General features: G+C 52.0%; 1 protein-coding gene across 1 annotated transcript in view; it reads left to right on the forward strand.

Annotated features, from left to right (window-relative positions):
- Positions 1-240: 240 nt before the first annotated feature.
- ARHGAP35 (Rho GTPase activating protein 35) overlaps positions 241-23,718 on the forward strand; it is a 61,601-nt gene continuing 38,123 nt past the window's right edge. Inside the window, exons 1-2 of the mRNA XM_004694229.2 lie at positions 241-4,111; positions 13,190-13,334. Of these exons, the coding sequence (XP_004694286.1) occupies positions 428-4,111; positions 13,190-13,334 (3,829 nt within the window). The 5' untranslated portion in view covers positions 241-427. The remainder of the gene's footprint in view (positions 4,112-13,189; positions 13,335-23,718) is intronic.

Here is a 23,718-nt window from a genome sequence, read left to right on the forward strand (position 1 = left end):
CAGCACTTCTTTCTTGCTCAATACCATGTTCTTGGCACACCTGCCTTCCTCTGAGTTATTCATATCTGCCTGAGGACACTTACTCGCTCTTCTGTCTTCACACCCAGCACATTCAAAATTTACTATAAGTATTTGTTGAGTAAGAAAATTGATCTTTGCTATGTAGTTCAGTGTTCAAAATCAGATTCTCTAGTATTATGATGTAATGTATTTTCTTTTCCTTCCATCTTTTTAGGAAGAAATGTTGGCTATTTGGCGATGAGGAGAGTCAAAAATTGACTTCATTCTGGTGTACAGACACTACGGGACTGGACCTTCTGCTTCATGGGCTGCCGGCCTCCACTGATAATGCCAGAAAGCCTTTGTGTCTGCTGGAAAACACTGATCTGATCTTGGAAGTGGCTGGTCGTGGCAGGATGTGTCGACGATGATGATGGCAAGAAAGCAAGATGTCCGCATTCCCACCTACAACATCAGTGTGGTGGGATTGTCCGGGACAGAGAAGGAGAAAGGCCAGTGCGGCATTGGGAAGTCTTGTCTGTGCAACCGCTTTGTGCGTCCGAGCGCTGATGAATTTTACTTGGACCACACCTCCGTCCTCAGCACCAGCGACTTTGGGGGGCGAGTGGTCAATAATGACCACTTTCTCTACTGGGGAGAAGTTAGCCGATCCTTGGAGGATTGTGTGGAATGTAGGATGCACATTGTGGAGCAGACTGAATTCATCGACGATCAGACGTTCCAGCCTCATCGAAGTACAGCCCTGCAGCCCTACATCAAGAGAGCCGCTGCTACCAAGCTCGCGTCAGCTGAGAAACTCATGTACTTTTGCACTGACCAGCTGGGGCTGGAGCAGGACTTTGAGCAGAAACAGATGCCGGATGGAAAGCTGCTAGTCGATGGTTTTCTGCTTGGTATTGATGTCAGTAGGGGCATGAATAGGAACTTTGATGACCAGCTCAAGTTTGTCTCCAATCTCTACAATCAGCTTGCAAAAACAAAAAAGCCCATAGTGGTGGTCTTGACTAAGTGTGATGAGGGTGTTGAGCGGTACATTAGAGATGCACATACTTTCGCCTTAAGCAAAAAGAACCTCCAGGTTGTGGAGACCTCAGCGAGATCCAATGTAAATGTGGACTTGGCTTTCAGCACCTTAGTGCAGCTCATAGATAAAAGTCGGGGAAAGACAAAAATCATTCCCTACTTCGAAGCACTGAAGCAGCAGAGTCAGCAGATAGCCACAGCCAAGGACAAGTACGAGTGGCTGGTGAGTCGCATCGTGAAAAACCACAATGAGAACTGGTTGAGTGTCAACCGGAAGATGCAGACCTCTCCCGAGTACCAGGATTACGTCTACCTGGAGGGGACGCAGAAAGCCAAGAAGCTGTTTCTCCAGCACATCCACCGCCTCAAGCAGGAGCACATTGACCGCAGAAGGAAGTTCTACCTGGCAGCCCTGCCCTTAGCCTTCGAAGCGCTCATCCCCAACCTCGATGAAATAGACCACCTCAGCTGCATAAAAGCCAAAAAGCTCTTGGAGACCAAGCCAGAGTTCTTGAAGTGGTTTGTTGTGCTTGAAGAGACACCATGGGACGCCACCAGCCACATCGACAACATGGAGAACGAGCGGATTCCCTTCGACTTGCTGGAGACCTTCCCCGCAGAGCAGGTGTATGAGAGCCACCTCGAGAAGCTGCGCAGCGAGAGGAAGCGAGCCGAGATGAGAAGGGCGTTCAAAGGAAACCTGGAAACCTCTCCTTTCATAACTCCTGGAAAGCCGTGGGAAGAGGCCCGTAGTTTCATTATGAATGAAGATTTCTACCAGTGGCTGGAAGAAGCTGTGTACATGGATATTTACGGTAAACACCAAAAGCAAATTATAGACAAGGCAAAGGAAGAGTTTCAGGAACTGCTTTTGGAATATTCAGAGTTATTCTACGAGCTGGAGCTGGATGCTAAGCCCAGCAAGGAGAAGATGGGCGTCATTCAGGACGTCCTGGGGGAGGAGCAGCGATTCAAAGCCCTGCAGAAGCTCCAGGCAGAGCGCGATGCCCTCATTCTGAAGCACATTCACTTCGTGTACCACCCAACCAAGGAAACCTGCCCCAGCTGCCCCGCGTGTGTGGACGCCAAGATCGAGCATTTGGTTGGTTCTCGCTTCAGCCGACCGTCTGAGCGGAATCAGAAAAATTCCCTCTCTGACCCTAATATAGATAGAATCAATTTGGTTATCTTGGGCAAAGATGGCCTTGCCCGCGAGCTGGCCAATGAGATTCGAGCCCTGTGTACAAACGATGACAAGTATGTGATAGATGGTAAGATGTATGAGCTCTCCCTCAGGCCAATAGAAGGGAACGTCAGGCTTCCTGTGAACTCTTTCCAGACGCCAACGTTTCAGCCTCATGGCTGTCTCTGCCTTTACAACTCCAAGGAGTCTCTGTGCTACGTGGTGGAGAGCGTAGAGAAGAGCAGGGAGTCCACACTCGGCAGGCGAGATCATCATTTAGTCCATCTGCCCCTGACGCTAATTTTGGTTAACAAGAGAGGAGACACGAGTGGGGAGACCCTGCACAGCCTGATTCAGCAGGGTCAACAGATTGCCAGCAAGCTCCAGTGTGTGTTTCTTGACCCTGCCTCGGCTGGCATTGGTTACGGACGCAACATAAACGAAAAGCAAATCAGTCAAGTTTTGAAAGGACTCCTGGACTCAAAGCGCAACCTGAACCTGGTCAGTTCTACTACTAGCATCAAAGACCTGGCCGATGTTGACCTGCGAATCGTCATGTGTCTGATGTGCGGAGACCCTTTCAGTGCAGATGACGTGCTCTTTCCTGTCCTTCAGTCCCAAACCTGCAAGTCTGCCCACTGTGGAGGCAGCAACTCTGTTTTACTTGAACTGCCAATCGGGCTGCACAAGAAGCGCATCGAGCTGTCTGTCCTTTCGTACCATTCCTCATTCAGCATCCGCAAAAGCCGGTTGGTCCATGGGTACATTGTTTTTTACTCAGCCAAACGTAAGGCCTCCTTGGCTATGTTACGTGCCTTTCTTTGTGAAGTGCAAGATATTATCCCTGTTCAGCTGGTGGCACTCACAGACGGCGCTGTGGATGTCCTGGACAACGACTTAAGTCGGGAGCAGCTGACTGAGGGGGAGGAGATTGCTCAAGAAATTGACGGAAGGTTCACAAGCATCCCCTGTAGCCAACCCCAGCACAAACTCGAGATCTTCCACCCGTTTTTCAAAGATGTGGTGGACAAAAAGAACATCATCGAGGCCACTCACATGTACGACAATGTCGCCGAGGCCTGCAGCACCACGGAAGAGGTGTTCAACTCCCCCCGGGCAGGCTCCCCGCTCTGCAACTCAAACCTGCAGGATTCGGAAGAGGATATCGAGCCGCCGTCCTACAGCCTGTTTCGAGAAGACACATCACTGCCCTCTCTCTCCAAAGACCATTCTAAGCTCTCGATGGAGCTGGAGGGAAACGACGGGCTGTCATACATCATGAGCAATTTCGAGAGTAAACTGAACAACAAAGTACCTCCACCGGTCAAGCCAAAGCCGCCCGTTCACTTTGACGTCACAAAGGGGGACCTCCCTTACTTGGATCAGGGCCACAGGGACGGGCAGAGGAAGTCTGTGTCTTCTAGCACCTGGCTGCCTCCAGACGGGTTCGATCCTTCAGATTACGCCGAACCCATTGATGCTGTTGTCAAGCCCAGGAACGAAGAAGAAAACATATACTCGGTGCCCCACGACAGTACCCAGGGGAAAATCATCACCATCCGGAATATCAACAAAGCCCAGTCCAATGGCAGCGGGAACGGTTCTGACAGTGAAATGGACACCAGCTCTCTGGAGCGAGGCCGAAAAGTGTCCATCGTGAGTAAGCCAGTGCTGTACAGGACGAGATGCAGCCGGCTGGGGCGGTTTGCTAGTTACCGAACCAGCTTCAGCGTGGGGAGTGATGATGAACTAGGGCCCATCCGGAAGAAAGAGGAGGATCAGGCATCCCAGGGCTACAAGGGGGACAGTGCCGTCATTCCGTACGAGACAGACGAAGACCCAAGGAGGAGGAACATTCTTCGGAGTTTGAGAAGGAACACTAAGGTGAGACCAGTTAGGAGTGAGTCTGGGGTGGCTCACAGTCTGGGTGTGGTTTGATTGATGAAAACTGATTTCCGAGGACAGCTTGTCTTGCTAGAAAATAGCTGTGTGTGTGTGTGTTGTCTATGAGCTTGCTCTTTGTTTGAGCATAGAAAAGCAAGCACTGTCTCATCGCTGTTGCTCGTGGCTCTCAAGTAATAAGGACGTCGGGTAGAGAGCCTGAGTTGCCTTTGTCCAAGACAATAGTTAATTACCACAGTGAGCGGATCCTGTGGAACTTGTCAGTATCCTGACAGGCTGCCAAGCTGGCGACTACGGAGATGCCCTTCTTCCCGTAGCGACCACAATCAGGCAGCTCTCCTTCCAAGACGGCCGTCTGAGTCTGTGCGGCCACTCAGCACCCCGCCCGTCCCAGTGCAGGTACCTCTCTCTCTCCTTTTCCTAATAAACCTGTCTCTTTAGAATGTAAAAAGTAAATAGTCACACAGCTCGGTCTCTTTCTGCTAACAAACATACCATCTGTGACTGTTCCCATGCCTTTAAACGCACCTTCTTCCCTTGCTAATCTGCAAAGGTTGCATTTTCAATCGGGAGATATTGGGTGATTCTTTTATTTGCACACACAAATCAATGAAGGGGCCTCAAGTACTTAAATGAAAACTTAAGTTCGTCAGCACTGTCCCCATTTGTGAAGTTGTGCGATCCAGCTCATTCTAAGTGACTCACTGCACCGCGACTATCAGTGAGAGCTCCAGGTTTTATTTCAGGGCCACGAGTGGAGCAGGGAAGGGAGGCGAAAGTAGAAGCCCCCCACCCTCCGTCACGCCCCTCTGATGCAGAGGAAACGGCCCGTACGCGGTGGCCAGCCAGTCTTCTCTGACTCGCCAGCAGCCTGCTGCAGGCGGGGCAGCCGCCCTTGTGCTCAGACTTTGAGATGGAGCCATCTCCCCCCACCTCTTTGTTTCCTATTCAGCGTATACGGAAATACTCTGTCTTGTAGAGGCAGACGCTCAGTGAAACTGCGTACCAGATCAGTGTGGCGTGCTGACTCCACATCAGCGGGACACGCAGGGTGATCTCTCGCCTGGAAGCTTTTGATCCTTTCCCTCCTGGGAGCTGTGGAAGACAAAGTTACTTGTATGGAAGCAGTTCGGGAGCTTTGTAAAGAAGAGCGTACCTTTGTAAAAGGACATATGTTGACACACGACTTAGTGATTTGAGGGATGTAGAATACAGGCTATTTTGAGAGCTGGCAGTTCTGTTGTAAAGTAGCACCTGGAGGCTGTCCTTCAGCTCTTACTGGCCAGGAGGCCTCTGGAGACTGAGGAGCGCGGTGCCAGGACCATTTGTTTCCTGTGGGCGTGTGGAGCGTCCCTCAGTGACCAGTGGCCAGGAGCTTCCAGACTTTTCTTACTGTGCAGTCAGCAAGGGCAGGGCACTTTCCTGCGCTCAGTGCCCCCTCCCCGTGCAGGGTGTTAGTGCACTTCGCAGGGCCGTCTTCTGTTCCAGTTCCCCTGGGTTTGCTTTCCACTTGGATTCTTCATCTGCCGCAGCATCTTGTCCTCCAGAGGCAGGTGGGAGCAGACCCCTGGACAACAGTTGGGTCATGGAAGCCAGAGAACAGCCTGCCCTGCTTCCAGCATTTCCCCAAAGATCTCTTGTTTAACGAAATTGGAATCCAAACATTTTGAACATTTTGACTTCTCTTCCTCCTCCACTCGCAGTGCAGGCTGCTGCCAGCACAGCTTAGTGAAATGCTGACAGTCTTCTGATTCGTGGGGGTGTTCGCACACCTAGGGATTAGGAAGGTGGTATAATAGCACACCGTGAGCTAGAGCTAGTTTTCTGACTTCTAGCTGGAAATAATGCTTTTAAAGCATTCCTGATCAAGGCGTGCTTTAGAGAGCATGCACTGTGGGCTCAGCAAAAACAGCTGGCTCCGCTGAGCCCTGAGCCTGGGCACCCATGCTGGTGCCCGGCACTTCCTACTGGGGCCCTCCCGCGCCCTGGCCAGCTCGCCGCAAGAGTGATTGTGCGGCTGCCCTCTTCAGGTCACGGTAAAACGACCCCTCTGGCCCAAGAGCAGTAGCGTGCCAGAATCTGGGTAGGAGTGTCCTTTGGGGAGAGTGAACAGGAGCATCTCTTTTCCTGCCTTGGAAAGTGGTGCTGTGGAATGAGCGTAGCGGCTTCGCCATCCTGCAGGGCAAGCGAAGCCTTCCTCTTCTGCCTGCAGCAATCCCCTCTTGAGACCGCTGCCCTTGAAGACACACACTGACACCTGCCTTACTGGAAAGGCAAGCTGCCCCGGGCAGAGAGTGCAAGCCTGCCCCTACGTGGGCACCTGGGCTTGGGTTTTTGTTAGCATGACAAAGCAATACAGGTTTATTTGAAGGGAGAGGGGAGCCAGTTGGTAATGGTGAATACACTCAGGGCTTCCTGAGTGGCAGACACCTCTAGGGAAGTAGCTGGACTCTCCTTGCCCAGACCTTAGTGCTCATGTGAAGCCACTGATGAATACCGGTGGTCGGCCCTCGGTGGGCTGTGCCAGGGCAGAGCAGATGGCTCCTGGTCTCCCCCAGGGTGGTGACGGTAGGATGGGGTGCAGTGATGAGGAGCTCAGATGGGATCGGGGCCATGGCCAAGGGTCAGCTCCCTCCCGTTCACCCCTCTCCCGCCCCACTGTGAAGGGGAGTGGGCATGAGGAGCAGTGAGTGGATGCTCACCAACCGCCTGCCTGCGGGTGGCCTGGAGGCTTGTTGCCAGCTAGGAATGAGTGGCCAGGAGATGGGAAGGGAGGCCTGCAGGTAGGTTCGCTTTGCATTCAAAGACAGGAGGAGACTGGTCAGCTCTGGCGCCGGACTGATGCTGTCTCTCCCTTTTGTGAAAGTTGCAACCCTGTTTGTTGCCTGGCTGTTTCCTCCTCCCTTTACCCTGGCCACAGCCCTGACAACGACAAAGCTCAGCTCTGGGGACCAGCGTGATGTGGAGAAAGTGAAACTGCGCGGGCCTTCGGCGCTTTGCCAGGTTGGCTCTTTACTGTACGACTGGGGCTGGAGTGAGCGAGTCGCTTTCATTTCTCCTCATGAAAGTGCGGACTGTAAAGCCGACGCTTGCTCTGGGTCCTTTCCCAGCTGAACCGTTTAGCAACCTACCCTCATAGTGGGAGCCTTCCGCACTTAGCTGAATGAAATCGAAAACCTACGCTTGCACTTCAGCGGGCGCGTGAATAGATGCTTTGTCTGTAAAGAGTTGTTGCTGCACACGGTCTCTGTCTCCCAGAGCCGTGTGTTCGCGCCGATGAGATCAGGACCGGCAGAATCTTATTTTAAAGCCAAAAAAACAAGCTGGGGAGCCTTGCTCCGCAAAATGTGCCTTTTGGGCAAACTCAAATTGCTGAATTTAGAGTGTCTGACTACTGATTTACAGAGATGTTATTGGCTCTTTACCCTTCTAGCTGATAGACTCTTGTTCTAATGTAAAAACAAAACAAAACAGAACGATAAAGAAAATCTTTCACTCACTGTAGCTACCACATGACAAGACAACCTATTGAAAAGCAAACCGATTCAATCACACATTGTTTGGCCTGTGGGGCACCAAGGAACCAGTTTGACAGTTTGTGTCCCCCAGTGAATTGGCTTATTTCATTGGATTCACTGAATTGGCTGGTTGTTGTGGCTTTGTGTGGACACAGTCCTCATTTTGTGCGGCCTAGAACGGAGTTAAAGTTTCTAGTGTGAAGGAAAACCAGCTGGGGAATTGGACTGCTCGCTCCCAGGAGGGTTGCTGCGTCTCTGACAGACAGGCTGAATGGCGTGAAATACGAGCTCTTTGTAACCTGCTCGCGAGAGGCCTGGTGTGTGCTTCAGGGCCGCCGGGCCTACTCAGTGAGCTGTGAGGCCAAAGAAGTACCATGGCCTAAAAGTGGGGGCACTGACTTGACCTTGGAATGTCTGGTTCCTGCAAGAATTTTTATCTCCTAGAAGAAACACTTTTGCTCCAGAGCACATGAGACAATGAGTTCAGCAGGCAGCCTCTTGCACACCAGCCTGGTCCGAGCGGCTTAGGTGTGGCCCTCACATGCAGCTGGTTCACAGGCTCGGGCGGTGGATTTTAAGCATGTACTTACTTGCATTTTGAGTGTTACCAAAGGGAGGCACAAGGTACTAAGGAATTGTGTGGCATGGAATTTCAATCTGACCTAGGCTAGCTGGGAACGCTCCCCAAGAATGTGACGCATAGGCTGAGCCTCACAGGGTGAGGCAGGCCGAGTCGGTGAGGATGGTGGCATCTCAGGGAGGGCTTTCAAGAGGCATCGTAACTCGGAGCTGAAAGAGCTCGCGGTGTTGACAGAGCTGGGGAGACCCCGGCCGTGCGCCCCGCGCGTGGAGAGTCCGGTGCAGTCTGCACCTGTTGAAGGCCTGGTGCGTGCCGGGGCCTCCAGGCAGGTCCTCAGCCAGTTCCCAGCTTTATTTCTTCTCAGAGAGATTAGACACCCTGCCCAGGCTTGCGTCGTTCACTTAGTCGAGGAGCTGCTTTCTGAACCCCGGTCTCCCACTGGCAGTGGGTTTTTAAGAGCCCCCTCTGCCAGGAACATGACCATACGTGGGCCCCCAGCCCAGTCAGCTTGTCCATTTCAGACACAGCACTTGGGTTATCACGTTTAGCCCTTTCCCTACGTGCCCCCGAGAACAGAGTGGGCTCTCTGTCCCTGGCTTCGGGTGGCTGATGATGGGAGGACGGAAAAGGTGTGGAGACACTGAAACAGCAACTGGCTGGAACTTTGAGAAATTGTTTTCGATTGGTGTCACTCGTTTCTCAGTTTATTTTAAGCCCAAAGAACTGCTATAGTGTGTTCAAAAAATAGTCCGTCTTTAACTGTCTGCCTTAGCTTACTGCACACCTGTTTTCTGGAGGAAAAAAAAATTCACAAGAGACAACCCAAATCTGTTTATTAAAGAACAGAGAATCGCTCTGATCTTCATGGCATCTGCTTGTTCACCACCACCCAGGGCTACTGACGTACCTTTGTGGGGACCCTGGTTGTTAAGCTCCAGTCAGAAATCATCTCTGCGTGAATAGAAGAAGGCCTTCCAGTAAGTTTCATCCAGCTTTCGAGTGGAGGCAAGCAGCTAAGGACTGACCGCCCCGCTCTGGGAAGCGAGCGCAGTGACCGTGGGACCAGGCAGGGCGCCTGGAAACAGCAGCCTGGGGAGAGCGCCCCCCCCATCCACCTTCAGTCTGACCAGGCTCCAGGGTTGCCGCAGCTCTGCCGGACTTCACGCCCTCACAGAGCACAGAGCTGCGCTTTGTCGGGGCCTGCGAGGGGGTGACAGGTGCCTTTCCCACTTTGCAGGCAGGCGAAGCCTCGGCGCACCTTTCTGTTTCACCCCTAAACACTGTGCCGGGGGCCAGACGCAGATTCCCGGTGCCCAGTGCAGCGCTGGTGTAAACTGTTGGCTCAGGTTTTGGTTTCCTTTGCCACGTGGTTAGTGTCAAGATTAAGAATGAAGCGTATTTTGAAGGAAGCAGAAGGACAGTGGGCCGCATTCTTCACTGGGAAGTGTCTGGAGGACCAGGTGCGGCTGCGCTGCTTCCTCCGGCCTCACTCGGCGCGCCCAGGACTCAGGCGCCACACGTCACTGGCCTCAGGACCGGGCGTGCTCGGTGCTGGCGTGACTCTCAGAGCCTTTGCTTTTTCATCCGTAAAATGGGCCGAGCACTTCTCAGTGTGGCTGTGCAGCCTCTGCACTGCCAAGCACCTGGCGCAGCCACGCCCGGTTCTGCCCTTCGCCCTTCTGCTCGCGGCCACTCCGCGCCGGGAGGCGCTGCTGTGCACGTCGGCCTGGGGGCGGGCGGGCATCCGCAGAAGAGGGCACGCGTCGGGCTGGGGCTCCTTTCTCCGAGTGCCTCAGGGACTCCCCAGGGGCGACGTGCCGCGGCCCGGGCGCTCAGGCCTCTGGCAGGCCGCGGAAGAGCGGCGTTTCCCTCCGAGACGCGCTGCCCTCAGATCCTGGCATGTTGCTGGTTGTCTCGGCAGTCAGCCCCAGGTCTCGGCACGCACCACAGACCTGATCTCTTGACTGAGAAGCGTTAGAATTACTTGTGCAAGAATTCCCTGCCTAGTTTTGTGGCACCCTGAAGAGTCTTCGGTTATTTCAAGGAGGCATTTTGACGTTCTGTGGGCTAGAGCGCCTTTAAATCTTAGAGATTGAAGGAGGGAAGGAAAGAACACGCATGTCGCCCGCCCACCACCTTGGTGGTGTGAAGCCTCACCTGCCCTTCCGTATCTCCGAGTCAGAGCGCCAACCAGGTGTGGGGTTCCGAGGTGAGAGGGGCGCGCGTGTAGTTGAGCTCCGTCCATAGCAGACCTTGACAGGCCGTGCGGTGGCCAGCCCTCCGCTGAGTATGCTCCCAGCAGGTGAGCCTCCTTTTTAAACAGTTGGGGTTTCCTGCTGGTTTTAATTTCTCCTCCTAGTGCCCAAGCGTGCATCTGTGTCTTCCTCTTACCTCTCCCGGCTCACACATCTGCCTCTTTGCAGCCATACAGACGAGCCTTCTCCCCTATGACAGAGCACCGTAAGCTTTTAAAGTAGCTGCCCCAGGGCTCGGTCTTCCCAGTGCCAGCTCGCGTGCTCCGGAGTTTCACGAGAGGCCTCCGCTACCTTGCGGGGTCCAGAAGTCAGTGCGCCCGTAGTGCCCTTTCTCCGGCTGGTCGCTCTCCCTAGCCTGGGGACTTTGCGATAGGCGGGAACCCTGGCGGTTACGAGCACAGGCCTTATAAGCAGACCTGACTTGGGTGAATTACTGAAGTTTTCGGGGACCAGCCTCTCCATCTGTAACACAGGGATCTTTATACCCTCACTCACGGATCTGTTGTCAATCTGGAGTAAGATAATACAGGTAAAGAATTTAAACAAGGGTACATGGTACATAGTAATCCAGTTGTTGGAGTCTATAAATTTTCTAGCCTAGGTTGTTAGAACATACCTCATCATTTGTTCTGGTATTGCAGGGTGAAAGAAGTACAAGGTTACAATTTGTCGTCTGTGTATTAGAACTCTGGTTCGAAGGCTTCATGGTGACTAGAAGGAACTTTTTTTGCAGCTTCTCTTCAAGTGTCCTCTTCCTTAACAGCAGATTATTTGGAAGCCTCAGATTTATTGAAGAACAGTGCTAACAGTTGTGTTAGTTTTGATAGGCAGATTCTACAGGACTGAGATTGCTACAAAGGGAGAGAGTTCTTAAATCCAGACAGTGGACTTAGTGTGGTCGTGGAGGCGCTCAGCAAGAACAAACATTACTGGGTGATTGCTGCGTACCCCACTCCTGCCACTTCCCCTCCACGCGCCACCCTCCCCAGCACCTTGTGAGTGAGGGTGCCCGCCAGCCGCTGCCACTTGGCTAATCACTAAACTTCCAGTCGGGACTCAACCCAAGCCTGTCAGATTTCAGAGCCTAAGTTCTTTATGTTGTGCTTAGTGTAAGTAGAAGCTGCTGCGGAGACTGGCTAAACTGTTTCCTTAAAGACTGTGCACGTATTGCTAACCTGCCTGTCCTTGCTGCTTGGTAAAAAGCCTCCGTCAGAGCCTGTTGCCCCAGCAGTCCCTGTGGGAGGAGCCCCGCACCCGCTGGCCCTAGCGTAGATCATGCACTTTTCAGGGGCAGTGGGTGGAGAGGGTGGCAGGGTGGGGACAGGCACTGTGGCGGGCATAGGGCTTCCTGGAGCCGGGTCGCTCGCGCCACATCACGCCTGGATCCCGAGCCAGCCTACGGGCCGCACAAACACCAGCACCGAAGTGGGCCTGCTCCTTCCCCATATACACCATGCTCCAGCCGGGTGGGTTGTGTGCGTGTGATGTGTTTGCACGGGAAGTCCTCAGAGAATCTCAGACTAAACAGGATGTGATTTGTTCCCCCATGCACGGGTACCAGAAGGACGGGCTGGCAGGTTGGGAGCGATGATGGTCGACCTGTGACCCGGCGGCTGGTTACTTGACTCTTCACTGGGTTTTATGCAAAGCTTCTGAATACTTTTACCTTTATGAGCTGAGCTGTTTTTGAGTAAATCTGCCCTGTGTGCTGGTCCGTTAACTCCAGCACATCGCCGAGTCTGTTTATCTTGACCCTACTCAGTCACCTTCTTCTTTAGTTTTAACAAAAGGCCAAAGTTCAGGTGCATCTCTGTGACTGTAGGGTAAGGGTGCTGACCTTTGTGTAGTATGTTTGCCCTGTGTGAGCTTCAAAGTTTAAGGGTTGAACCCTTTTGGAGCAGAACAGGTTTTTGTTCTGAGGGTAGGCCTGGAATACAAACAGGCCCGCCTGGCCTTGAACCCCAACACTGTCGCTGATTAGCCCCGTCGTTGAGGCTCATGGGACAGCTTTCTTTAGTAACGTAGAACATGGTGAGGTTTAAAAGAAGTGATATTTGGGGCTTGCTTGGTGCATAGTAAGCTCTGGGCGGTTCTTGCTGCTGCTGCTCTTCCTGCTACCCCATGAGGAGGGTAATGGCTGGGAAAGAAAAGAATTCTCTTCTTCGTTGTTTTAGATTGTCGGCTTTAGCCTTCCTGACATGGAAACTGCTGGACGCTAATCCCAGACTAGGGCGCTGAAGACAGTTCGCACTTGGGGCTTTCAGCCCTGGCTGGCTATCTTTTCTGGAAAGAGGAAATTATTCACTTTTGATTCCATCTTTTATCTCTCTCAAGATTTTCGCCATCTTTGAATGTTTAACATCTATTATCTCTACGGGATGTTTGAAAAACTTCCTGTGTACTCATGTGCGTCTCTGATAAAGGATGTGGCCAGTCATCTTATTGTTGTTGAATAAACATGACTTGCTTCTTATAAACACCTTTGTTCTCATAACACTGTCAAGGTGTGACTCTGTGGCTCCTCGCAGGATATTTGGAGGCTGGAAAATACAGAATTAGTGACGTGAACAAATGGGTCTCTCTATCCTGCTTGGAGTCTTTCCAGCAGCTTCACGCCATTGTCGTCGCCTCTGGAAGCTTTGCCATACTTCAGGTGCCTGTTGACACTCATGTTGTCTTTGTGCTTTCTCTTCTTTTTCCTGGACAGAAACCAAAGCCCAAACCCCGGCCATCCATTACAAAGGCAACCTGGGAGAGTAACTATTTTGGGGTGCCCTTAACGACCGTGGTGACTCCGGAGAAGCCAATCCCTATTTTTATTGAGAGATGTATTGAGTACATCGAAGCCACAGGTAAGAGCGTTAACCTCTTAGCCAACAGCAGTTTTCACTGTCTACAGGATGCTTCTAGTGGGCCAAGCCATCTGGAAATTCTGGAATCGGCTCTCGTCTGGTGTGAGATGCCTTCTGAGAAGGAGCTGAGTGGCCCTGTCAGCTGTCAAACTCCTGGATTTCCCCGTCTTCATGCAGTCCTCTGCTGCCGTGCAGGGTCTGTGAGCTGTCTTGGGGCCACAGCTCCCGCCGTAGCTTGCAGCCTGGTCATCTGTGTCCACTTTAGGCCTGTCAGCAAGTTGAGGGCAGGGAGAGGGCTTTATGTGTAGCACTGTCCTCAGCACCCTACTGGACACGAGCTGTGATACGGGAGTGAGTTGTCGGGAGTGTCTCAGCCCTAGGCTATTACAGGGTCTCAGAATCACACGTTGACAGCATTTTCCTCCCAGAAATAAAGAACAACTAGGGTGTTTGGATACCTTCTGTCACACAGCTGAATTTCAACCCCACTGATAATTTGGTGCTATTACAAGCGCAGACTGCCTGACAATTTTAAGATAGTTGCCCTTCAGGTCATGAGATTTGACTTATGTTTGAAACATTTTTTCACTCACGTAGCATTTCCTAAGTGTCTCTTTGGTCTGTCTTTTGAAACCCTTGAAACTTGCGGTTTAATCTGAGCTGTTTTTTGACATGAACTTCGGCTTTCTCCTGGATGCTTTCAAAGTTGGTGAGCTTTGAGCAGAAAGTGGCATAGCAGGTACCTCGGTCTAGGGCCTTGAGCGTGGCTGAGCTCAGGATACTGGCTTAAAATCAGTTTGAAGCCAAGGTAGAGATTACAGCCTTCCTATGCGTTCTTCCTGATTCTGGCATCACCTGTAAAATACTAAGTGTTTGAGGCACGACCCTTGATAACATCAACAGCTCCACATTCTGCTGCAGGCTGATGCTACTCCGTACTCTGGACACGGGAGACCGTTATGCTAGGGAAACTGACCTCAGCTAGGGCTGCCGGCCCGCTGAGCCTTGAGTTCTTCCAGGGTTCCCCGTGGCACACCAGGGTGGGCCTCACTCCGAGCGCGTGGTGTGGCCACGGCAGACCTGTAGTTTATTCAGTCCATATAGGACCCAAGGCCTTTTTCCCAGTGTCCATCTGGCTTTGAGACTGGTTTACTTAGTTTCTTCCTGGTATCTCTCCCTTCCACGGGAGGAAATCTACACAAAGCAAATTCTAGGTGGTGAAGCCTTTCCTTTTTGACCAACACTGCAGAGAGCTCCTGTCCTACTTTTAGGAAGGTTGGAGGGGATCCTTAATGTTATACTTTGTAACGATCACAGATCTTGAGGAAAATTGCAAAAGTTATAAATTGTAACATGTTGAAAGTTACAAAATTCCCAGGCTCCCTAAATTTTAACATTTTATCAGATTTCCTTTATTGTTTTTTTCCTATATGTTGTATCTTTTTTGCTGAAATGTGGTAGAATTGCAGATCGGGTATATCTTTTTTTTTTTTTCTTTATGCATACAAGAACTGGGGTACAGACCAGAGGTGCGGAGGTGGGGGAGAGTGAGAGGATTCACCAGAGACACAGTGGGTTATTGTCTGAAAGGAGTATTGTCTGAAATACACTGCTGAGGGGAGCAGCAGGGAGACAAGAGAGATCTGCTGCGCCTTTGGATCACTCCCTGGCTGGGGAATTGAACACACACTGCAGTGACTGAGGAGAGCTTCATAGTGCTATGCTTTAACCCCTTGTGACACCAGGGAGGGTCCAGATGTATTTTTATTTTTAAATACTTACATCAGGATTTCTTGAAAACAAAACGTCCATGTTAACTATCAATGTGAGGATGTTGTCATTTTCCAGTGGATTAACATTATCCAGTGAGAACCCAGGGATAGACTTTCATTTCGTCAGTTGTCTCATTGACATCCTTTATAACAAAAGACAGATTTTTTTTTGATCAGGGTCTCATCCCAGACCACACATTACATTTAGTTGTCAAAATGGTTCAGTCTTTGCTTTTCATCATCTTGACTGTTTCAGAGAGTAGTTTAGAGTTCAGTTAATTTGTAAGTGGTTCCCTGACTTGGGTTTTTGTTTTAACGTTGCCTGTCCAGGTTCAGGTTCACGCTGTCGGCACAAGCAGTGTCTTTCCTCTGGGCGGCCTGCTCTGGGGTCTTGAGGTCACGAAGCATCTGTGTAAGGTGCTTTGACACCATGTGTCTGCTTCTCTTACTACCCCCATGCTGTGGGCATTACAAAGGGTCACATTGTTTCTCACTTGGAGTCCTGCACTGACGAGGTGGCCTTCCCCAGTCGGGACGGCCTCCCCAGGGGCTCCTGGCAGCGCGGGGCTGGTGTGGCACCGCTAGCTGAGTGCCTCACCTACCGCGCCCACCTGCCTCCTCTCCTGGGACTGTGGGGAACGCTTTTTACGTCCAGGGACAAACGGCAGCTTCCCGGTGTTTGTCTGGGAGCCCTCTGAGGTAGAGCTTCTTGCGCCCCGGCCCCAGCCCACCGCCAAGCCCCTGCCCTCTCGAGGCGCTGCTGGACGCGCACGCCCACCCGCCTCGCCCATGTTGCCAGAGGCCTGGTGCTCTGGGCTCCCTGCTCGGCCACTTCTGCTTTGTCATTGCTTGGCTCTGGTCCCCACTTCGTTTCCACTCCTCCCCCACCCTCCCACCCACCAGCCTTCTCCTCAGGCCCCTCTGACCAGGGGCAGCTCCTCTGCCCAAACTTCCTCGTGCCTGACTGACTGGAGGCCGCAGCTCTCTCCACGCACAGTGCTGCCGGTCAGGGTGGCCGGCCTCCGCGCTCCTCTTTCCCCCCTTCCCTTCAATCTTTCTTTTCTCTTCCTCTCTTTATGCTTTATATGCTGCAATTTTTGTTTTAAAATTGTTTTTTAGGAGTACAAGCAGCAAGGAGAGGCGTGTAGGCAAGCATTTTCTTTATATTTTGTGCCTGCTTTGGCCCTCTGGCTTGGAAGAGCGTCCGGCCTGCTCCTGCGGCTTGAGCGCCTACCTCAAGGCCCCACCCTGGGGTGCTTCGCAGACACCAGCCTCCTGAGGGGATGGTGGTCTGGTTCCCCATAGTTAGGGCACAGGACGCTGACTACTGTTGAGTGAGTGCTTTTCCGTCTGGGGTACCTTGAACTGTTCCCCCTTTAACGCTCCATCACGTACTCCTCCGTGACGTTTATGCTTGAATAGAACTTTCGGAAAAAGGTAACTTGTGACCTGTGCACTAAGGATATGTACTTGGGGGACTGTCTTTATAGAATTTTTTTCCCAATTATTTTCCTTCATCTTTATAAAAAGTACATGATTAACAGGTAAAACTGGCAAAGATTTTAAAGATTCATTGTTCTTCGTTTGGTGAAACCAGTTAATGGTGTGATTTTATTTTAAATAATATAAGTTTATTTTTACATCATTTTGTACATTTTTTTAATCTCAGTTGTAATCCCTGTGGGTTTCCCATCACCAAGTCACCCGTGTGCCATCACCATAGTCCCATGCACGTCCCATCCCTCCTTCGCCGTTCCCCCCCCCCCCCCGTTTTTGATCCCATTCCCCACTCCACCCCCACAAAATGTCTCTGGTATATGGCTGTTAATGGTGTGATTTTTTTTTTTATGTGTAAGCTCCTTACAGTCTCACTGCTCCACAGACGTGCACAGGCCTTTATGTCCATAGCTCAGAGTGTGTCGTGTGGCCGCTTCTGAGCACAGCGTCTTTCTTAGAGCCCTGCTTACTCCCGTCTTCCTGCAGACCGAGATTCTGTGACTGAGGCTTGGATCAGATGGTCATTTTTGGAGAATCGCTTCTTTCCAGATGAGACTGTTTTGTGAGCGTGTTCCTAGCGTTAAGTGCTCAGACAGCTTGGCTGTACTTGCCACCTGACGTCCCATGAGTGCTTTTGTCACCGACTGTTTCACATCCCCCTTGTTACAGCATGTTCTCCTGGCGTACGTAAGGGAAGGGCATTTTGCAGCAGTGATAGAGAACCTGAGAGCTGCAGTCAGGCGAGCATTAGGCTCTGCCTGTTCGTGCTCACCTGCTGAAGGAGGGTGACTGGCAGGTTGTCCTCTGGTGCCTCTGCGCACCCCGGGTCCCTTGCGCGGGATGGGGGAGGCACCTGCCCATTCCTGGCACCGGGGCACCCTCTTGCAGCGTCCACATTGCTCTGCCCACAGGACATTTGCCTTCCTCTGGTGAGTCAGTCTTGACCTTTAAAAGTAAGTAGTTATGACTTCTTTTCTCCCCAGCTTTTCAAGCTGAAAAGTGTTAAGACCCACTGAAAAGTTGGACGAGCAGGCAGTGATTAATGTCTGCTACATAGGCCCTTTCTGGCCCTAATTTTATGGCCGTTAAACCATCGGAAAGCACGCCGCCGGGCCGACGCTTAGCTCCTTGACATTCTCAGCCTCTCGCCCGTGTCAGGACTTTCTCCCCGACGGCTGCAGCGCGCTCCCCAGAGGAATGAGCAGCCGTCCCGTGGTCAGCACCAGTGTACTCGTTTGCCCTAAAATCATCTCTTACCACTTTTTTTGTGCTAGGACCCAGTTGGTACTCACAGTGCATTTTGCTGCTCAGAGTTTTTTGAAGAGTAGCCAGTGTCTTGCAGAGTTCCCCTTGTGTGATGTGTGCACGAGCGCCATCGCCGTCAGCCCTCTGACGGCACCCCCCCCCCTCATCGCGGGCTCTCGGCCAAGCCAGAGGGTGGGGCCGGGCAGCCACCTCCCTCCCTGGCACACGGGGGTGTATTGGGCACCGCTGAATGATTAGGTCTGTCCCCACTTGGACCACTGTCCCAAGCTTCACTTTCCTCAGGGAAAGTTCCAGCACCACCTGACCGCCCATCACATCTCCCTCGCCTGCTCGTGGTGGAAGTTGCCGTGTGGCCCAGCTTCCTCGTTGTGGTCTGGGCAGTCGCTGCCAGCCTGTCGGAGTGGCCCACCAGGCGGCTCAGTGGTCAGCACGTCCTCTTGCTGTGTTCGTGCCCGCACGTGGGATGCGGCGTCATCGCTTCACTTTTTTAAAGATGTATTTTCTGTTTATGCATGGGAGGGCTAGGGGGCTGGTGGAGGGAGTGGTGAGGATTGGCCAGAGACAGCAGGGAGCAGAACAGGTTGACTGACTGACACTCGGGAGTGTTCAGGGATTGAGCCGGGCCCGTGACGTGGTGGCACTGAGCCTAAGTGTGCGTGTGCGCCCCCAGGGAGGTCCTGTCGTCAAGTCTGGGCACTGCACGCATACTGGCCTTCCCCCCTACCTTGGTGTCGCCCCCCGCCTGCCCCATCGCAGCCGGGGCCTGGCAGTGGGGGCGGTGCACTCATTGCAGATGGGACCCAGAGCCACCCCACAGGCTTACACATACTCTTTCAAATTACAACAGTAACATACTTGTTCGTTGTAAAAAATTAATCTCATATACGGGGGTGTTAATGTGGACCTGTAACAGAAAGTGAGAGTCCTTTACAATGCCAGTCTCCACAGATAATCTGCTTCAATGATTGGGTCATACTTTCTGCTAAAACACAGGATTGTGTGGCATAGTCAACTTGTCTGTTCTACAAGTTGTTTTTTTGTTTGTTTGTATTTAATGCTCTACCCTGGGTGGGTACAGGCCTACTACTGCCTTTGAATTTTTTTTTTTTAAGATTTATTTATTTGTGCATACAGAACTGGGGTGCAGGCCAGAGGCTCAGGGGCGGAGAGAGGCTTCACCAGAGACAGAGTGGGGAGCAGAACAGGCAGATCGACGAAGTACACTGCTGAGGGGAGCAGCGGGCTGGTCAGGAGAGGTCTGCCGTGCCCTGTGGTCACCTCCGGGGCAGGCGGGAATTGAACTCATGCGGAAGTGGCTTTAGATTCTCAGTGCTGTGCTTTAACCCTCTGCACCACCAGGGAGGGCTTGCATTTGAATTTTTAAGGGGAAAGTGGAGCGTCAGTGTCCAAGTCGGAGAGCCTTGGCTGTGGCCAACCCCACATTGCAGAGGTGGCCCGTGGCAGGGTTCAGAGACTGCTGTGACCCCCTCCTCACGGTGGGTAAATTGTCATCCCCCTCTCAATGCAGATCACAAAGCATCTCTGCCTTCTTGTCTCAAAACAAGCCTCTCCACTCTCTCCGGACTCTTCATCAGCTTCCTCCCCCTATTTTGGGTGCAAGCATGGTGGTAGGTGGAGTTGTCTGCTTTGTCCCTGTGCTTTCTGTTCATTAACCCTTTCTTCCAATTTCCTAAAATTGGGATGTGTTCAAGGAATGGCTGGTAGGTAGACCAGCTTTCAGACGCATTTGCAGAGGCTTTTAGCCCGGCCCGGCCCGGCCTGGCACCAGCCCATGTGCTGCTGTGCTAGTAGGAAATTAGAGTTAAACTCTCCGCTCTGGTTGAGGGCAGCTGGAGGGTCACGCAGCTGCTGCTGCTGCTCAGGTCACCACGGGCGGCTGCTTGTCTGGGGGCTGGACTCTCTGTTTCTGGTCCAAAGGCTTTTTTCTTGTGGTTTCCACCCACAAGGGCACTAGGTCCAGGTGTGGGTCCACTGCACCCTGACTGAGGGACAGGAAGGAGAGCACTGGCTTGCGCTCAGCACTGCCACGCCGCGAAGAGCCGGTGCGATGCACTTCCGTGCAGTCTCGTCTTCCCTGCTCTCAGCCCTCCCGAGACTCCTTCCCAGGGTAAGCGCACTGTCTGCACCTCACTGTGCTCTTGAAACTGAGGTCTCCAGTGATCCTCTGCGCCTGCCATTCCGGCCTCGCTGGTCAGTGCTCAGCATCCTCTAGGAACGGTCGCTTTGGGTAATATGTGGGGCTGAACCTCCTCACTTCCTCACTCTGGGATTCCTAACCTTTTTCTTTTCGCCAAGGGGGATGGGGATGTTGCGGTTTGTGGCAAAATTATTTCCTGACTGCTCTGCTCACAAGGGAGCCCCAGCACCCCCAGGAGTGCAGTGGGGGGCAGGGCAGCAGTGGACGGCCTGGCAAAGGAGTCATTTTTCGTTGCTCGGGCAGAAACCCCTGTTTTACACCTTGGTGTGGGCACTCAGACCATACCCTGTGAATAACTGGTAGGCACAGTGTTGCTAGTGCGGCTTCACTTCAGCTAGTACCCGCGGAATGAAAAAATCCTGCAGTCCAGGAAGCCTTGGCGGCTGTTTAAAATAATAATGCCAGAGATATTTTGCCATCGGGTTACCCCTCCCCATTTTCGATTCCTGACACATTTACTGAGTGTTTGCTGTGATCCAGGCTTTGACTCAGCACTTGGCACTTGTGGGCTCATTTCACAGGAGAGTGTTTTGTTGCTCTGAGAACCCAGATGTGGGAAGCTGGCCCTGGGGACAGGGTCAGGCGACATCGACGTCTTTTGTCACTGTCAGGAGGACGCGATGTCAGTAAAGTGCAGGTTGGCCTGCCTAGGGAGAAGGTGGCAGCGTTGATGCTCCCCCAACATCTCTGGGGAGTCGGTGCAAAACTGGTGGCTGGCCCCGCATCTGCCTGCCAGCGCAGCACCCGCCCAGGCTCTACGCCCACTGACATTCACACGTCGCCTTGTCGTGTCGGATACCCAGGCCTGGCTGTGAGCCTCCAGCCCGCTGGGGGTTCAGTGCCTACGACAGCCTGTGTCCAGGAGGACTGGCCTTGTTTAACTTGCCTTCCAGGGCACAGTTCACTCGCCAGCTACAGGATCTAGTCAACCGCGACCTCAGCTCTGTTTAGTAGGGAATCCAGGATACAGCAGGGAGAAGGTATAGAAAGGCGCAACCTTCCTGAGAAAGGTCACTAGTTGATCTAAAAACATTAGCTTATCTTTTTTTTTTTTTTTTAAATATGGTCCCTCTGCTAAACTTCATGTTTCACTTAAGCTGCTCTGGTGATGTCCAGGGATAGAAGGAATCACACAAATGCATAACTCACTTAGGTGGGGCATCGCTGGCTTCACAGCCGCTGGTAACAAAGCTGACGGCACAGGAGCCGCGGGGCTGTGGCGCCGTGGGAAGCCGATGTGCTGCTGTGGGGCCTGTACGAGGCAGCTCGCCTTGCAGACCTTCAGTTGGTGTTTGGGCTACTTGGAAATCCCTGCAGCTAACATTTCAGGCCAGAAAACCTTTCTCGCATTGGCGGGAAGGTGACGTGACTTTCTAGTAGCGCTACGCCTCCCTTCGCTGTGGGTTGGATTTTGAGGTGCTTCTTCCCACGAACAAACCATTCTTTCCTCCCTCTGGTGGGGCTTCTTGTTTGTTTTGCATGAGGCAGTGGGCATAAAGTGAAGGAGAATGCTTTGTGATTTGGGCTTTAGCAACTTTGGGGTACATTAAAAGTCCCAGGCTCCAGGTTGGGGGGAGTTCTCTGGCAGTTTATTAGGATGTCAGAACACACTCATCCCATCGCAGTCTTCAGTGTTCACCCAAGAAAAATGAAAACACGCTCACAAAGGCTTGTGCTCAGCTGTTTTTTAGCAGCTCTGTTAGTGAGAGTGCCGGCTGGAACCCCCCAGTGTCTGTCCCCAGGTGAGAACACAAGCAGACCCGGCTGTGCCTGGCTCACCAGTCAGGGGCCAAAAGGAGGGAGTTGCCACTGCACACGCCCACATCAGGTCGCAAAATCATCATAAGCTGAGATGACTGAAGCCAGACTCCACAGCCTGCAAATTACGATTCCATTTATACACAGCCCTGGTATATGCAAGCTGATCTGTAGGGACAGGAAGCAGATCATTGGTTGCCTGGGAGCTGAGCGTGGCAAGAATTGATTGCAGAGGAGCATGGGAAAACTTTTTGAGGTGGTGGAAGTATCCCCTGTCTAACTAAAAAACATCACCAGAAAAAGATATGAAGGGAACTCAAAATTTACACGACCTCAGAATGTTACTCAGCACATTAATTACTGATAACAAAGAGGAAATAATCGAGAGATTTGAGGTTTACCACCTTATCCAGGGGTGACACCTGGTACCCGACTGGTGATTCAACCCGGCTTTATGTGCCTCTTTGCCCAGAATATTTCATCTGAATCTTATGATCAGGAAGTAATCAGAAAAAACCAGAATGGGATCCATTTTCCAAAACAACTGGTGTGGACTCATAAACAGGTCAGTGTCATAAAAAAGAACAGCGGTGGGGGGGGGGGGTCTCATGCTATTTCTGTGTTTATGGCATGCACCCCATTTGAATAACCAGGCGTTAAATCCCATGGTGCTTAGAGTCATCCCTGGTGTTGGCTTCCCTCGCAGACCTTCAGCTGTCTTAAGCCTCATTTTGTCTGATCCTAAACTGAGTCTAAAAATGTTTGCTCCTTCAAAGGGGGTGTTTGAGAATAAAATGAATCCTGTCCGTCGTGCACCCATCATAATTACAACCCAGTAGCCAGGAAGCAATCACACCTCTATACCAAGACCAAGAAGCAGACGATGACCCACCCCCCTGCCCCCGCCTAACAGACTTCTCACCAGCCATGACGAAGCCACTCTCTTGGCTTCTTAGGGTAGAAGAGTTGTACTTGCTTTAGTACTGTAAAAATGGCCTCATACCGAATACAGTCTTCTATCTATGCATCCAAGAAACAGGTACAGGTCAGAGGTGTGGAGGTGAGAAGACTCACCAGAGATAGAGTGGAGAGCAGAACTCGACTGAAACACACTGCTGAGGGGAGCAGCGGAGACAGGAGAGGTCTGCTGCGCCCTATGGGTCAGCTCCCTGAGGGGGAATCAAATTCGAGCTGCCCTGGCTGTAGATGGCCTCTTAGTGCTGCGCTTTAACCCATTGTGCCACCAGGGAGGGCCCACCAAACACAGTTTTGTGTCTGGCTTTCTTCACTCAATATTATGTCTGTGAGCTTTCTCTGAGGTTGAATCCATAAATTCACTTGCAGTTGTGTGTGACTAATCTACAGTTGTGTCCGTTGTTACTACTATATACTGTTCCATGCTGTGAATTGGCCCTGATTGGGCCTTCATTCTACCCTGGTGAGCATGTGGTACTGTCTGGTTTGGGGCTTTTATAAGCAGCGCTGCTGGCATAGCTTACACCCAGATCCTGATGCATTGTGCACTAGTGCCTTTCAGTATGCGCTGGGGAGGAGACTGCTGTGATTCCTTTAGCAAGCTGAATATGATGGGCTGAAAGAGCGCCCAGAGCGCATACCAGTCCCTGCAAGAGTAAGAGCCCAGGAAGCTGAGTGTTAACGCAGTAGGAATCTCCCACCACCTGACGGCTTTGTGTTCTGTACCTTGAGGGGTCCTGGCAGGGTGTGTCTGTACATAAGCTTCTTGCATTCTTATAGCAGCCAGATCATTCCTGTTTGCATATCAATCCTGTGCTTGACTGGAACTACACGGCCACACTCTAGTGGTCTGTAGTTAGCACCAACCTTGATAACCCTGTGGTTGTTATTTGCTAGG

Source organism: Condylura cristata, unplaced genomic scaffold, assembly GCF_000260355.1.
Source record: "Condylura cristata isolate star-nosed mole 26May11 unplaced genomic scaffold, ConCri1.0 scaffold00041, whole genome shotgun sequence".
NCBI lineage: Eukaryota > Metazoa > Chordata > Mammalia > Eulipotyphla > Talpidae > Condylura > Condylura cristata.